Here is a 14,225-nt window from a genome sequence, read left to right as displayed (position 1 = left end):
CTGTGGCGCCGTGCTGTGGCTAGAGCCCATCAACCTAGGTCATGCCCCACTGCAACATCGAATGCGTTTAATTGATAAAGTTACCTAGCCTGCCTACCAAACTGCTAGAGCAACCGGCGCCCAGTAACTTTCAGGTATGCAAGGTACCTACTGAATAAGGTGACGCGACGTGAGCAGGTACGGCGTGAGCACTTTGATTCCAACACAGTTTTTTTTTTCCTTCGTTTTCTTTTCTCAATTTCATCAACCCATCGACCCATCGACCTTCGCATCCTTCATACCGCAAGGCTTTGTCATTTCATCTTAAACTTTCAATTCAATGATGCCTTGACGATACCTGTCTGGCAACCCTTGCCTTAATTGAAGGCACTTCTTCTTTCTTTAGTTACGTTCCTTAGACCTTTACCATAAAACTTGTCGCCCGACTGTTGTCCTACAAAATCGGCCTACACTACTCTCTCATTTACCTACCAAACTAACACCCTACATCGTTTTTAATCACCGTCCGAATTTGCGATGGCTTCGAGAGACGGGACACCCGAGCCAAGCCGCTGGTCGCGCGCATCCAGTGCTGCCCCAAGAGACAGCACACCCGGCGATAACCTCGAGGCTAGCATCATCAGGTCTGAATCCGGACATAGCAGCAAGCGACCCAAGAACAAGTCTACCGGTGGCGCAGCAGCATCATCATCATTCCCTACAGTAGGCAAAATCAGACACCTAAAAAAAGAGGATGGAGAGCCGCTGTGGAGAAGAGATATTCAATACGATTTTCTTAAGTCTGTTTTCGATGATGATAGAAAGGTCTTCACCAACAGCTACGAACCTGTAGGAGATGGCAAGGAGAAGCAGAGCTTTGCCGACCTATACATTGATACGATGGCCAGAAGCAGCAAGACGAGTAAGGTTCTTAGGGATAAACTACTTAGTGACAGGGAGGCCGCAAAGAGCATGGCTATGGTGTGCTTGCTTGTCAACGTGGGTCGTATGAATACGACGCTTAACTGTAATGCCATTCCTACCGCTCGCTGATATCATTATCGCTAATGACATTTCCTTAGTTTTCCCCGAGATGCGAGCTCAACTACGAACATATCATGCTATCCCGTCGTTACAGGCCCATCAAGATGCATCGGCCTACAAACAGCTCCAAGATGCGCCAAGATTGAAGTCTATCTTGAAAGGTGCCGCTGAGGATCGACCTGAACCACATGAGCTCGGAGAATTCAAAGGGAAGGACCCGCCTCGATCGAACCCAGTGAACCTCATCTTCCTGATATGTCAGCAAGCATCCTATATCGCAGAATTACACTTCCCTCCCGGTGGTGAATTCCATGACTTAATTATGAAGACAAATTACACGAGCAAATCCCGTGCGAGAGCATTTTTATGGCTAATGTGGTTCTATCTCGAGTCAGACTTCACTGAGGAAGGCTGTGAAGAGAATCCATTTGGCCCCGGTGTCGACTATGGCACTGAAGTGGCGAATCAAGGCGTACCGCGAATGGAAGAAATGACGGCAGACGAAGAGGATCGCGAGAATATTGACCCGCACGAAGAGATTGACTTCGGTCGCGAGAAACAAAATCATAGGGCCAAAATAATAGCAGCCGATCAAGCCTACTTAGCAGACCATCAGAATAAGCGCGGCTCCAGAGGACGGGTCATAGCCGACGAGGGACCAACAGCCGCTATCCTCCCTCGAATACGCCCATCGAAACATGAGTCGGATATGGATAGCACACGATCTACTCCGCCACCAAGAGCCTTGTCCCGCCTTGGTGCTAGCAGTACTGGACGACGAGGTGGGGCATCCCTAAAGAACTTGCTATTCGACGGTTCGTCACCTGCAGGGCCGGGATCCCACGTTATCGAGGGCATCGTTCCTCGAAAGCCTCGTCCTCCCACGGCGCACCAACTAGCAGTAGAGCGGAATCGAAACCAGCGAGTTGAGCATATCCTCGGTCGCGGGCTACGCAAACAGCATCATCGTGCGCGAAGGGCGCGTCGGCAGGAAGGCGCGATCATACGTGCCAAGCGTCGTCTAGCTGCCATGAAGGATGCTCTCGTAGACAGTGATGAAGAGGAATATATGGTATCGCATAGGGAGCATAAGCACCTCTTCATAGACCGAGGTTTTGGTGGTCTTTGTCAACTTCATCAAGAAGACGACGACTTCGGCGAAGAGTTCGCATCGTACTCAGCGGCACTGAGAAGAACGGATCGGCGGCTTCGGCGCTGGGATGGTCGACCCGAATTAGGTGTCGTACTAGCTTCTAAGAAGCGTACTGCAGGCCCACCCTCTGATTACGCCTCTCCTGAACCGCATGGCGAACGTGGCAGAAATGGCAGCCCGGGGAAGGCAAATACAATCAAGATCAAGCAAAATGGCAACACCAATGGCGATGCCACAATGGAAGACGCAGACGACCTGGATCCTATGGAGAAGGAACTCTTAGGTATTGGCAGCGGCGGCGAGGAAGGTGAAGGTGAAGGCGAAGGAGAGGGCGACGGAGAGGGCGATGGTGAAGGAGAGGGTAAGGATGATTCTGAGGATATCGACATTATTGGTAAGGCGTTACTTGGACTCGATGGTTCGGATGGCACGGACAGTTCGTAGTGCTTTTACGGGAGGCAGACGTTCGATTTCGGCATGATTGATCAATATCATTCATAGTTGACGATGCGTTACTGCTGTTTATTCTACGTCTTCGGCGAGCTTGGTAAAGCTTCGCAAGACGCTTGTACACCTAGGTGATTACGGAAAAGGATGGCTATCAGGGGTGGCTTAGATGAAAGAGCTAAACAGTGAGCTTTGAGCTAAATGATAATACGTGAGACTCTATTAAAAAAAGGGGGGGGAGAAAAAAAAATATGCCCTATTGGCTCCTTTGCCTTAGGCTTTTGATATGAGTGATAGGGTGTAGCACCCAGGTGTATAATAATGAGTCCCCTTGACTAGCAGTATAATAATTCCCCGTTGCAACTTAGCACAGTAGATAATGCATAGCTTTGCTGGAGAGAAGAGGATAGCCTCTAATACCAAAATCGGCTATTGATGATTTTAAAGACTTACTCCGAGACCTTTACTATTATACCAGTGAACAGTAGTGAAGCTAATATATTGAGAGTAAATTATAATGGGAACCAGCAGTCCTTGGTACGTAATGCTATATCTTAATACAATTAAAGGAGTAGGAATACCAACTAATACAGGTTCCTTTATTTTCACTTATTAAACCATCGTTTTTAGGGGCTGCAATCTATTCGGTTGAAATATATGAGACATATCAATCGTGAGATTTTGCAACTAAGCGAATCATGTCTTTCATTTAGAAAATATCCGTCGTGTTTAACGACGGGGTCGTGTAGCGTTGCGGCTCTCACCTCGTACATACAGATCCTCCCGTAGTTAAACAAGATTCTAGGTAACAAATGATACATGTCTACATAGGATCAACTTACTTAATCAGAGTCTAGCAGAGGGAATGTTGTCATTTGTAATCTTTCTCGCAACATGGGTATACGATGCAGAAATTACGTCGGTTAGGCAGATCAAAAGCCGCGTACATAGTCAAAGACGTAGGTTAGAGTTGTTTCGAGTTGTATTATAAATCAGCAATTCTTCTTGCAAGTTTATTATGCAAGAGCTAGTCCTAACTCTGCAGTAGTGCGAGCCTAGACCTCTCGGGGATGGAACTTGTTGGCCCGGGACCGCTCACGGATACGGCGTTATTAGGGCGTCCGAAGTGGCGGGTCCGAGAAAGCTTAACTCTTCCCCAGATGAAACAATTGGTGTGTAATGCATAGGTACATCGTAAGTTAATAGGAGAGGGAAGTTTCTAAAACGCCACTGGAGACGAAGCGCATTAATAATGTATAATATTGCCGGAGACTTAAAAGAGATGACTAGGCGAGGAATGTTTCCGTCTGCCTACCGACTACTAGGTAATAAAATTTCTAATGTAACAACTACCATTGGACGTTCTAAAGTCGAACCCGGGATTCGGATTAGTGCGGCACGGGTTTGAAGACTAGAGAAGGTTAATTTATATTAGCCAGGAGTTTTACGGAGATTATGAATTTCGCGAGGTATGTATGTAGTATGTAGGACACAGAATGATGAATGAGATGGAATTCTTCTGTCTTGACCGACATTATGACTGCATTCTTCCCGCCAATGTGTCAGTCGCAAAATCCTCCTATTCGTGGTGTCAGATAGGTATGCAAGTGCTATCACCCATCCTGCCATCTCTGAACACTAGATTCGTATAATAGGGGTAGATGTGGTTGGTAAACAACTGCCGGGATTGGCTCAACTAGGTATCGAGTCGAGTTGACTTGCGTATAGTCGTATTCCTCGCGGCAACCTCGAATCGGTGTATTACCTACCTAATCTTTTTTTTTTTTTTTTTTTTGCGCTGGGTTAGTATGTAAACTAATGTAGGCATTATATGGGACCTGGTTAGGTAGTTCTTTCCAGGTGGAGTAGTATGCCGGGTAGTATGTATTAAGTCCGGCTAGCGGGGCCGATGAATCAAGGCATCCTGGAAGGTCCTTCCCAACCTTGCCTGGTTTGATAAAATGTCGGAATTCCCATTTGACCGTTTTTTGTCGTAGTAATTATTCTAATTCCTTCTGCTCCCGCTTACATACATAGCTCTCAGTTCCTCTAGCCTAGACTACCTAAGGTAAACAGTCGTATAAGTGTGTAACTAACGGAGAAGTGGCCGGAGTTTACTCTCATGTGTTGGTAATAGACTATTACTACCAGACATCCCCCATTTTCACTTGCCGCTTATATTACTTTTACTACAGTCTACTACTACGTTGCTACCTTATTCTTCCAAGATCATCCCCAAACGCTACTTTTTGCTTCATACTCAATAGACAGCAATTTATTAAAACCTATCTCCAAGACCTTATCCAAGCTATAAGATAATTGTGTAACAACTCACTTATACTTGCTATACCTACGTCACTCTCGCATTGTCTTTGCGAGTAAGTCTAGGCTGCTTTTTTTGGCTATACCATGGCAAATGAAGCTGAGGATAAGGAGACAAAGCCCGCCGATCCACTTACAGATGTCAATAACACCGCCAACTCTGAGCCGGCCTCAGTCTATGAGGATCCCGACGAGGAGATCCGTAGACAAGAGGAGTCCGATGAGAAAAGAGCCGACCGCGAGGAATTAAAACACACTCAAAGCTATGCCACCGATACGAGCGCAATCACTCGCACAACCTCGAGAGCTTCCGTGCCAGTGACTAAGAAGCCATGGTATAAAACACCAAATCCGCTACGATGGGGTTCAATACCCCCCGTTCCTAAGGAGCGCCAAGTCTCGAGGGAGTACAAAGCTAGCTTCTGGAGTAAACTGACATTTCAATGGATGGCTCCCATGATGGATGTAAGAACTCGTACTAATATGTCCCGCTTGGTCTCCCTATATTGATAGAATTATCTAGGTCGGGTACAAACGGCCCCTAGAGCAAGATGATCTCTGGCTGGTGAACCCTAATCGGAAAGCCGATAGGATGACGGGTAAGGCGAGAGAATCGTTCGAAAGACGGAAAAATAATGGTGACAAGTACCCCCTACTCTGGGCGCTCCACGAGACCTTCTTCTGGGAGTTCTGGGTCGGTGGTTTCTGTCAACTTTGCTCGTCCATTTTTCAAGTCATGTCTCCTTTCACTTTACGTTACCTCATTGAGTTCGCCCAGGAGGCCTGGGACGCATCTCAGACCGGCTCGCCACCACCGCAAATTGGCGCGGGAATAGGCCTAGTTATCGGCGTAACTGCCATGCAGATCTTGCAGAGCTTGGGAGTCAACCACTTCATATATCGCGGTATGATGATCGGAGGGCAGACGCGCGCCGTCCTGATTAGTCTCATCTTCGAGAAGTCCATGGTACTCTCTGGCCGGGCAAGGGCTGGGGGCAAGGAGGGTGTCGATAACTCAACAGAGAATGGCCAGGGGGAGAAAGGAAAAGAAAAATCAGAAAAGGACATAAAAGGAGATAAGGCAGGCATTTCTGGTGACGGCACTGGCTGGAGCAATGGAAAGATCGTGAACTTGATGAGCGTTGACACCTACCGTGTGGACCAAGCCAGTGCCATGTTCCATCTGATTTGGACGGCACCTATTTCATGCATTATAACTCTTATCGTCCTCTTGATTAATCTGACGTACAGCGCTCTGGCTGGCTTCGCACTCCTCGTGATCGGTATTCCGGCCTTGACCAGAGCAATCCGCTTGCTGTTCCGGCGCCGTGCTGCTATTAACAAGATAACGGATCAACGAGTAAGCCTAACCCAGGAGATTCTTCAGTCAGTCCGGTTTGTCAAGTATTTCGGGTGGGAAGGAGCTTTTCTCGAACGCCTCAAGGATATTCGGACTCGAGAGATCCACGCTATCCAGGTCCTCCTTGCTATTCGAAATGCCATCAATGCTGTCAGCATGTCGCTTCCTATCTACGCTTCTATGCTTTCTTTTATTACCTACTCGCTCACCGATCACGGTCTCCCAGCCGCCCAAGTCTTCTCGTCCCTCGCGCTCTTTAACGGGTTACGTATGCCCCTGAACTTGCTCCCCTTGGTGATTGGTCAGACGGTCGATGCTTGGTCGTCCCTCAAGCGTATCCAGGATTTCATGCTATCTGAAGAGCAGGAGGAGGACGTCATCTTGGAGCCCGAGGGAAAGAATGCGGTTGAGATGCACAATGCTAGCTTTACCTGGGAAAGGACGCCGAGCCAGGAATCTGAAAAGTCAGTGGTTGCTGGTGGGGACAAGAAAGGCAAGAATGGACGACCTCAGCAAAAGGGAGCGAAGCAAAACCAGAAGCCAGGCAACAATAATGGATCATCGGAGGAGAACGCCGAGGATACAGCAAGCACGCTTGTGGAGGAACGTGAGCCGTTCAAACTACAGGAATTGAATGTTGAAATTGGCCGAAATGAGCTGGTTGCTGTTATTGGAACTGTAGGAAGTGGGAAGAGTTCCTTGCTTTCTGCGCTTGCTGGCGATATGCGGAAGACATCAGGTGAGGTAGTGCTAGGAGCATCTCGAGCTTTCTGTCCGCAGTATGCTTGGATTCAGAACACGAGCGTCCGGAATAACATTCTTTTCGGGAAAGAGATGGATCGCGAGTGGTACAAAGAGGTCATTAGAGCGTAAGTCATATTGAACAGTATTAAGGGGAGGGAGATACTAACCTGTTATTAGTTGTGCTCTACAACAAGATTTGGACATGCTTCCCAACGGAGACGCTACCGAAATAGGTGAAAGGGGAATCACTATCTCAGGCGGACAAAAGCAGCGACTTAACATTGCTCGAGCCATCTACTTCGATGCTGATATCGTACTTATGGACGATCCTCTCAGTGCTGTCGATGCCCATGTTGGTCGACATATTATGGACAACGCTATCCTAGGTCTCCTTAAAGACAAGTGTCGTATCCTTGCCACGCATCAATTGTGGGTTCTTAATCGCTGTGATAGAATCATATGGATGGATGGCGGCAAGATGCAAGCGATCGACACATTTGACAACCTAATGGCGAACCACTCGGGTTTCAGGCACCTAATGGAGACAACAGCTTTGGAAGAAACGAATAAGGAAACGCCGGCTACCGTCGAAGAGAAGACAGGTGACGATAAGGACAAGAAGAAAAAGAAGCGTGGTCAGGGGTTGATGCAAGCGGAGGAGCGAGCAGTGTCAAGCGTCCCATGGTCTGTTTATATCGGTTATATTCGAGCTTCAGGAAGCATTCTCAACGCTCCTCTCACATTATCTATCCTTTTGCTTTCCCAGGGCGCCAATATCATGACAAGTTTATGGCTTTCCTACTGGACGTCAGACCATTTCGGCCTAACGACGGGAGTATATATCGGCGTTTACGCCGGCTTAGGCACGCTACAAGCCATGCTAATGTTCGCCTTTTCTATTCTACTAACCATATTCGGCACAAATGCTAGCAAGACTCTTCTCAGACAGGCCGTGTCGAGAACCCTCAGAGCACCGATGTCGTTCTTCGACACGACGCCTCTAGGTCGTATTACGAATCGGTTCTCCAGAGATGTCGATGTTATGGATAACAACTTGGCTGATGCGATGAGGATGTATTTCCTCACGTTGGCCATGATAATAACTGTGTTCGCGCTGATCATTGCTTTTTTCCACTACTTTGCTATTGCGTTAGTTCCGCTCGCTATTCTCTTCGTGCTTGCGGCATCGTACTACCGAGCCTCGGCGAGAGAAGTAAAGCGCTTCGAATCAGTACTTCGATCTATCGTATTTGCTAAATTCGGCGAGGGTCTTAGCGGCGTGGCATCTATCCGCGCGTACGGGTTAAGGGATCGTTTTATCGGCGACCTTCGAAACGCTATCGACGAGATGAATTCGGCATATTACCTAACATTCTCGAACCAGCGGTGGTTATCCGTGCGCCTGGACGCTATCGGAAACGCGCTCGTGTTCACCACGGGTATCCTCGTGGTCACGTCCCGATTCGACGTTTCACCATCGATCGGCGGTCTCGTGCTCTCGTACATCCTATCGATCGTGCAGATGTTGCAGTTCACGGTAAGGCAGCTAGCCGAGGTGGAGAACGGCATGAATGCCGTGGAACGCCTCCAGTACTACGGCACACAGCTCGAGGAGGAGGCGCCGGAGCACACGATCGACGTCCGTCCTACGTGGCCTGAGAAAGGCGAGATTATCTTCGATGACGTCGAGATGCGGTATCGTGCGAATCTGCCCTTGGTTCTTAAGGGTCTGAGTATGCACGTCCGCGGTGGCGAGCGTATAGGTATCGTGGGACGTACCGGAGCCGGTAAGAGTTCTATCATGTCGACTCTATTCCGCCTAGTCGAGATTTCAGGGGGCCACATCTACATCGACGGCCTAGACATTTCCACAATTGGCCTACATGACCTGCGCTCGCGCTTAGCCATCATCCCGCAAGACCCAACGCTCTTCCGCGGGACGGTGCGCAGTAACCTGGACCCCTTCAACGAGCACACGGACCTAGACCTCTGGTCCGCGCTCCGCAAAGCCGATTTAGTCCCCGCCGACGCAAACATCGACGACAAGGACCCTTCGCGCATCCACCTCGACAGCGTAGTCGAAGAAGACGGGCTGAACTTCTCGCTCGGACAACGACAACTAATGGCGCTAGCGCGCGCCCTAGTCCGCGGGTCCCAGATCATCGTGTGCGACGAGGCGACGTCGTCGGTGGACATGGAGACGGACGACAAGATCCAGAAGACGATGGCGGTCGGGTTCCGCGGCAAGACGCTCCTATGCATTGCGCACCGGCTGCGCACGATTGTCGGATATGATAGGATATGCGTTATGGACGCGGGACGCATTGCGGAGCTGGATTCGCCGATTGAGCTTTGGAGACGCGGGGGTATATTTAGGAGTATGTGTGATAGGAGTGGTATTCGGGAGGAGGATATTTTGATGGCTATGAGGGGGCTTAGGGGGGAGGGAGAGGAGGAGGGGGATCTGGGTGAGGATATAGGGGAAGGCTCGGGGGGGAAGAGCGAGAAGGATGATGAGGTTTAGATGATATAAAAAGCTGGACGAAGATAAAGTGATGGGTGGTGGGTGATATGATACAGACAGGACAGGATACGATACGATACGATGGGTCTTGGATAGAAGTTAATATTGGGTAGATGTGGTATATACCTAGGTAGCGATACACGGATATATATGAGGCTTAGATGTTAATATTATGCCTGGCTATGCGGTCTTGGGTGTGTTGAATGGATGGGAGTTGGTGCTGTTGGCGTTGTCGTCGTTGAAGTGATGTCTATGTCTTATATATACTTACTACGTACTAATAAGGCTATGATGATAGGCACGGTTGAAAGGATATATGTATAAGTGTCGAGGGAAATGAGTGAAGAAACGGTTTATTTATTTTTTTATAAGGGGGAAACATACAGGAAGGTAGGTAGGGAGACGTTTCCAGCTCGTTATTTTTCTTTTTTCTTGTGATATAGACGGGAGAGTTAGGTAAGTGAGAAAGAAGGCCATGGCGGAATATATTCGTACGCATAGATATATAACTACGCACGAAAGAAACAAGAGGGCCAGGGCGGTTAGAGACTTACTATATGTACATAGCCACCACGTGTAAAAGCCCAAAGACGCAAGGGATGATAATACTCGGCTTGCTTATTTATATTTGCTCCAAGTGTCCTCTCTTTGACCCGTTCGTAGCGCAGGGAATTTCCTAGTATCGCGTTTAAGCTGGTTGTTATAACTACCTAAAGTATATATTTGTATGTTATTGGTGGCACTGCTATGAAGGCTTCAGTTTATATATTATTATTGGATTACGTGGTTTTAAGTAGTCGAACTATACGGAAAATATAAGTTAAATATAGTTGTGGTACGAAGTCACATAACCGCTTTACCCAAATATGAAAATTTTAAAAACTATCCGGTTACTATTATTCAAGCCTGGTAGGTACCTAGTTATTTAATACTTAACCACCTAAGTTCTTAAGTTATGATTATATCTAAGAGGTAGTCAACTATAAAAACAACATTAAAGCATACGTACGTACATGTATAAAGTTGTCAAGTTGTAGGTATTCTTACCTGCACTTATATATCTACCTTAAACAACAACTATTTTGTATATCGGAATATACCTACCAGATCCCAACGCAAGCCATCTCACGTATACTTGCTTTTCCACACCTACCTACCTAACCTAAGTACTTACATATGCTACCTACTTGATCTGGTAGCCCTTACATGGGATCCCGCATCCCATCTGCACACAAGCGCATTCGTCATTCCTGCAGCTATCCGTCCGCAAATATGTAGATACCTACTTGCCTCACTGCCTCTCTGCCTTAGGTACATAACCTACCCAATCTACACCGGTAACCTGTTTCGCGGGTCTTTACACAACTTCCTTACATCAGGTAGTAGCAGGTAGTAGATTACACACCTAGGTACATACATGTATGAAGCACCTGTGTACCTCTACTTGTGTATCTGTATATCTACCCATCGCTCCACAGCATATGCATATAGGTACACAAACATTAGGTGCACAAACATAGGTACCTACCTAAATACCAACTACCAAACACAGCACATCCCCCCGATCCGCAAACTCCACATCTAACATCACTGCACATACAAAAACCGATGAAAATATGTATTATATTGGATAACAGCCCTCAAAAGGGGAAGACTACACCACGCCAAGTCCTATCCTACGTCTAGTATATCTCCAGCTGTAGTGACATATCAGTGACGTAGTTAGCATGTGAATCTCTGCTCTTTTCCTCTCCCTTTTTTTTTTAAAAAAAAAGTATGTAATAAGTAGTACTAAACTATGCTATACTATACTATACCGTAGTAATATATATAGTAGCACCAAGGCCGACCCAATGTTGCCTTTGCCTAAACTCCAACTCTAATGCCCATTACACACACGTACACACGTACACACGTACACGCATACGCCTTTGTTTATTTTACAGCGAGCAACGGTACTCGAGCCAGGGACCGAAACCGAACGAATATATTTGTCTGTTCGATCGATCGACGATTGTCCTCACCGCCGGATACCCAATCCCCTTTCCCCCCACTGCTTTACAAGGATTGGTTCGTCTGGCCCCGTCTCGGATCATTGCTTGGAATAATAAAAGCTTTGCCTCAGCGATATTTTGCGTGGAAGAATTTGTAAATGCCCAAACACCTTAGCCTTCCTTTTCCAGACTCCGCTGAAGCAGACTCCTTGCCAGATATCTAATGCCGGGGTTGTGATGAACTCCAGGTGTGGTGGTGGCTAGGTGGTGGGAACTGATTTTTCGGGTCGTCTAATAAATCTTCCAAGAAAGCGCTAGGTGCCCGTCCACTGGGCGGTCGATTTAGATTCAGCGAGCTCGCGCTCATGTTTCGTTGTGCTAAAGCCCCACGGGGTGCTAGACTGGGAGACTCGGGCGGAGTATGTCCAAGAGGTCGCGGGTGACCGTGTGAATCAGGCCGCAAGTTCGTTAAGCTGATATTATGACTGTGGCCCTGCGGAGAGCCTGCCCCGGCGGCATAGAAACCGGAGGGTAGGAATCGGGACTCACGATTACCGCTGGACGCAGTGGGAGCAGTGGGCGAAAAGAAAAGATTGGACTGGCTCGGGGTTTGCGAGGGGATGGGTCCCCGCGTTGTTCTTCGTACGCCACGGCCTGATCCGCCGTTACCAAGCGAGGCCGAGGATGCCTGGTCGGTATACTTGTAGAACGGAGGCGGTTGCGGCGGAAAGGTAGCCTTGTCGTTAGCAAGTTGCTGAGCCAATGCCGCCTTCTTGACCGAGCGGTGCAGAAGACAGGCGACGACCGCGCGCCATATCAAGACGGCAACCCCGAAAGCACCTAGGATGGCTCCGACTGCGATGAACACGGTGCCTTCCGGCACGCTTGACGGCTGCATAAACGGGGCATTCTTCGTAGGAGGAACGGATGGAGCGGGATAACTATATTGGCCGGGGATAGTAGGAAGCGGTCCATCATCATCGGATGAAGTTGAAGTGGTAATAGGTGGAGGAGTATCGGTGGACGAAGGCTCCGTTGTAGTACTGGTCTCGGAAGGTTCCTCGGATGTGGAAGAGTCCTCGTCGGTGTCCGCCTCGGTGTCCACCTCCGTCTCCGTCTCCGTCGGCGTTGGTGTTGGCGTAGGAGTAGGAGTTTGTGTTGGTGTAGGAGTTGGCGTCACGTCGCCCGTCGTATCGTCATCATTATTATTCCCTTGGGCGATGACGTTAGAGGCGAGAAGGGCGACTAGAGCGAAGAGAAAGGGTTGCGTGCGCATGATGGGCGAGTTGGCGAAACAAAACAACGGGAGTAGTAATTAAGCGAGGGAAGGGTCTCGAGGTCGTTTATTATGCGCAATCGCGAGCGCACGGGGAGTATAGGTGATGGGTACTAGTATTCAAATGCTGTCGGATACAAAGTTTACTCTGTCGTGATTGTGGCTGAGCGAAGACACGATCATCTGGAGTCTCTCTCGTATTTGGCCCCAACTCAATTACGCAAAGGGAAAAAGGCGCCCCCAGCTTAGACACGAACGAGGGTTCAAAAAGAGGTCAAGTTACGATTGTAAGTTTATAAAGAAAAAAAAAAGAATGTGGGTTTTAACGACGGACGAGAAATAATGTTGATTAAAAAAGTTTATGAGTTTTGCATTGTTGTTGTTTATTGCCGATTTCCTTATGAGCCTCCCACCACTTCGTTTCGCTGATGTCTGGCGAGATGGTGGATGGTGGTGGATGGACGATGGGCAATGAGCGATGGGCGAATGGGCGATGGATAATGGATAATGGATAATGGGGACGAGGGACCAACGAGAAAAGGAGGAGAAAGCTAAGAGGATAACTAAGCCAAAAAAGCAGGCACGTTCCATGCACCATGCTTCTATGCTCCATGCCCCATACGAACCTAACCTAGTTTAAAAATCCAAATTGAGTGAAGACGAGATGAGAAAAGGCTCGCGTAAATGATCTAAGTGTACTAGTACCTCATTAGTACACATTACTAGCACATCTTACTACGTAGTACCTACCTAATAGGATACCGCGTGGCTGGTTTGACTTAACAAGCGCCGCCTAAATTGTGTCAAAACCCCATCGCATCGTACAAGGGGTCTTGATGGATGTACAAAGTAGGTACAAAGTAACAGTACATTATAGACTTACATGCGCGAAGCACGGCATCGGCGAATATGGAAGCCCGCAGCTACATACGTTGTGCGACTCGGTAGTACGGCGCACAGCAGCTATGGACATGTAGCCACCCTGCCCCCCGAACGATTGAATCTATCAGAGTACATGTACGCAATTGCAGGTGCTCACTTCCACCATGTATGCAATTCCTCACTTAAGTACATATGGACTTGATCTAAGATTTCCGATACACAATAACCTAGAACACTTTCAAATTCCACGTGGTGGCTCTTCGTTCTAGACGTAAATGTGAGACATCCCCAGCCCATCTTTAAGTGAGAACCAAAAAAAAAAACTGGCTAAGACGCAATCGTCAAGTGGGCTGGTAGGTAAAAAGTATTGGTACATGCGATGACTTACATAAGGTACATACATTACCTAATGTACCTAATGTACATCAACGCGTCGGAACGTGCCCGCGCACTGACCAAGTTTAGACGTTAAGATTAGCAACTTGAACTTTGGGTAGTTA

The 14,225-nt window shown here is 48.0% G+C and overlaps 3 protein-coding genes across 3 annotated transcripts; 2 read left to right on the top strand and 1 right to left on the bottom strand.

The window, feature by feature from the left end:
- Positions 1-394: 394 nt before the first annotated feature.
- On the top strand, positions 395-2,804 carry F4817DRAFT_112692 (uncharacterized protein). The gene is made up of 2 exons (XM_049297501.1): positions 395-1,006; positions 1,062-2,804. The coding sequence occupies exons 1-2, from the start codon at positions 517-519 to the stop codon at positions 2,618-2,620; spliced, it is 2,049 nt and encodes a 682-aa protein (XP_049159011.1). The 5' UTR covers positions 395-516; the 3' UTR covers positions 2,621-2,804.
- Positions 2,805-4,581: 1,777 nt separating this feature from the next.
- Positions 4,582-9,716, top strand: F4817DRAFT_112670 (ATP-binding cassette transporter protein YOR1-like protein). Its single transcript, XM_049297500.1, has 3 exons — positions 4,582-5,410; positions 5,469-7,174; positions 7,227-9,716. Exons 1-3 carry the CDS (start codon positions 5,033-5,035, stop codon positions 9,571-9,573), a joined length of 4,431 nt encoding a protein of 1,476 aa, XP_049159010.1. The 5' UTR covers positions 4,582-5,032; the 3' UTR covers positions 9,574-9,716.
- Positions 9,717-11,756: 2,040 nt separating this feature from the next.
- Positions 11,757-12,982, bottom strand: F4817DRAFT_112648 (uncharacterized protein). The gene has a single exon (XM_049297499.1). The coding sequence runs from the start codon at positions 12,841-12,843 to the stop codon at positions 11,788-11,790; it is 1,056 nt and encodes a 351-aa protein (XP_049159009.1). The 5' UTR covers positions 12,844-12,982; the 3' UTR covers positions 11,757-11,787.
- Between the last annotated feature and the right edge of the window lie 1,243 nt (positions 12,983-14,225).

The sequence above is a fragment of the Daldinia loculata genome (assembly GCF_022478755.1).
Source record: "Daldinia loculata strain CBS 113971 unplaced genomic scaffold F4817scaffold_25, whole genome shotgun sequence".
In the NCBI taxonomy this organism is placed as follows: Eukaryota; Fungi; Ascomycota; class Sordariomycetes; order Xylariales; family Hypoxylaceae; genus Daldinia; species Daldinia loculata.
Note: the sequence above shows the minus strand (reverse complement) of the source record. Positions and strands in the feature narration are given on the sequence as shown.

What these genes read in the sequence shown, in the direction of transcription:
- F4817DRAFT_112692 (XM_049297501.1), top strand. Translation starts at nt 517, where the DNA reads ATGGCTTCGAGAGACGGGACACCCGAGCCAAGCCGCTGGTCGCGCGCA. An exon ending in TATGAATACGACGCTTAACT is followed by an intron (nt 1,007 to 1,061) that starts GTAATGCCATTC and finishes ACATTTCCTTAG; the next exon opens with TTTTCCCCGAGATGCGAGCT.
- F4817DRAFT_112670 (XM_049297500.1), top strand. Translation starts at nt 5,033, where the DNA reads ATGGCAAATGAAGCTGAGGATAAGGAGACAAAGCCCGCCGATCCACTT. An exon ending in GGATGGCTCCCATGATGGAT is followed by an intron (nt 5,411 to 5,468) that starts GTAAGAACTCGT and finishes AGAATTATCTAG; the next exon opens with GTCGGGTACAAACGGCCCCT. An exon ending in TACAAAGAGGTCATTAGAGC is followed by an intron (nt 7,175 to 7,226) that starts GTAAGTCATATT and finishes ACCTGTTATTAG; the next exon opens with TTGTGCTCTACAACAAGATT.
- F4817DRAFT_112648 (XM_049297499.1), bottom strand. Translation starts at nt 12,843, where the DNA reads ATGCGCACGCAACCCTTTCTCTTCGCTCTAGTCGCCCTTCTCGCCTCT.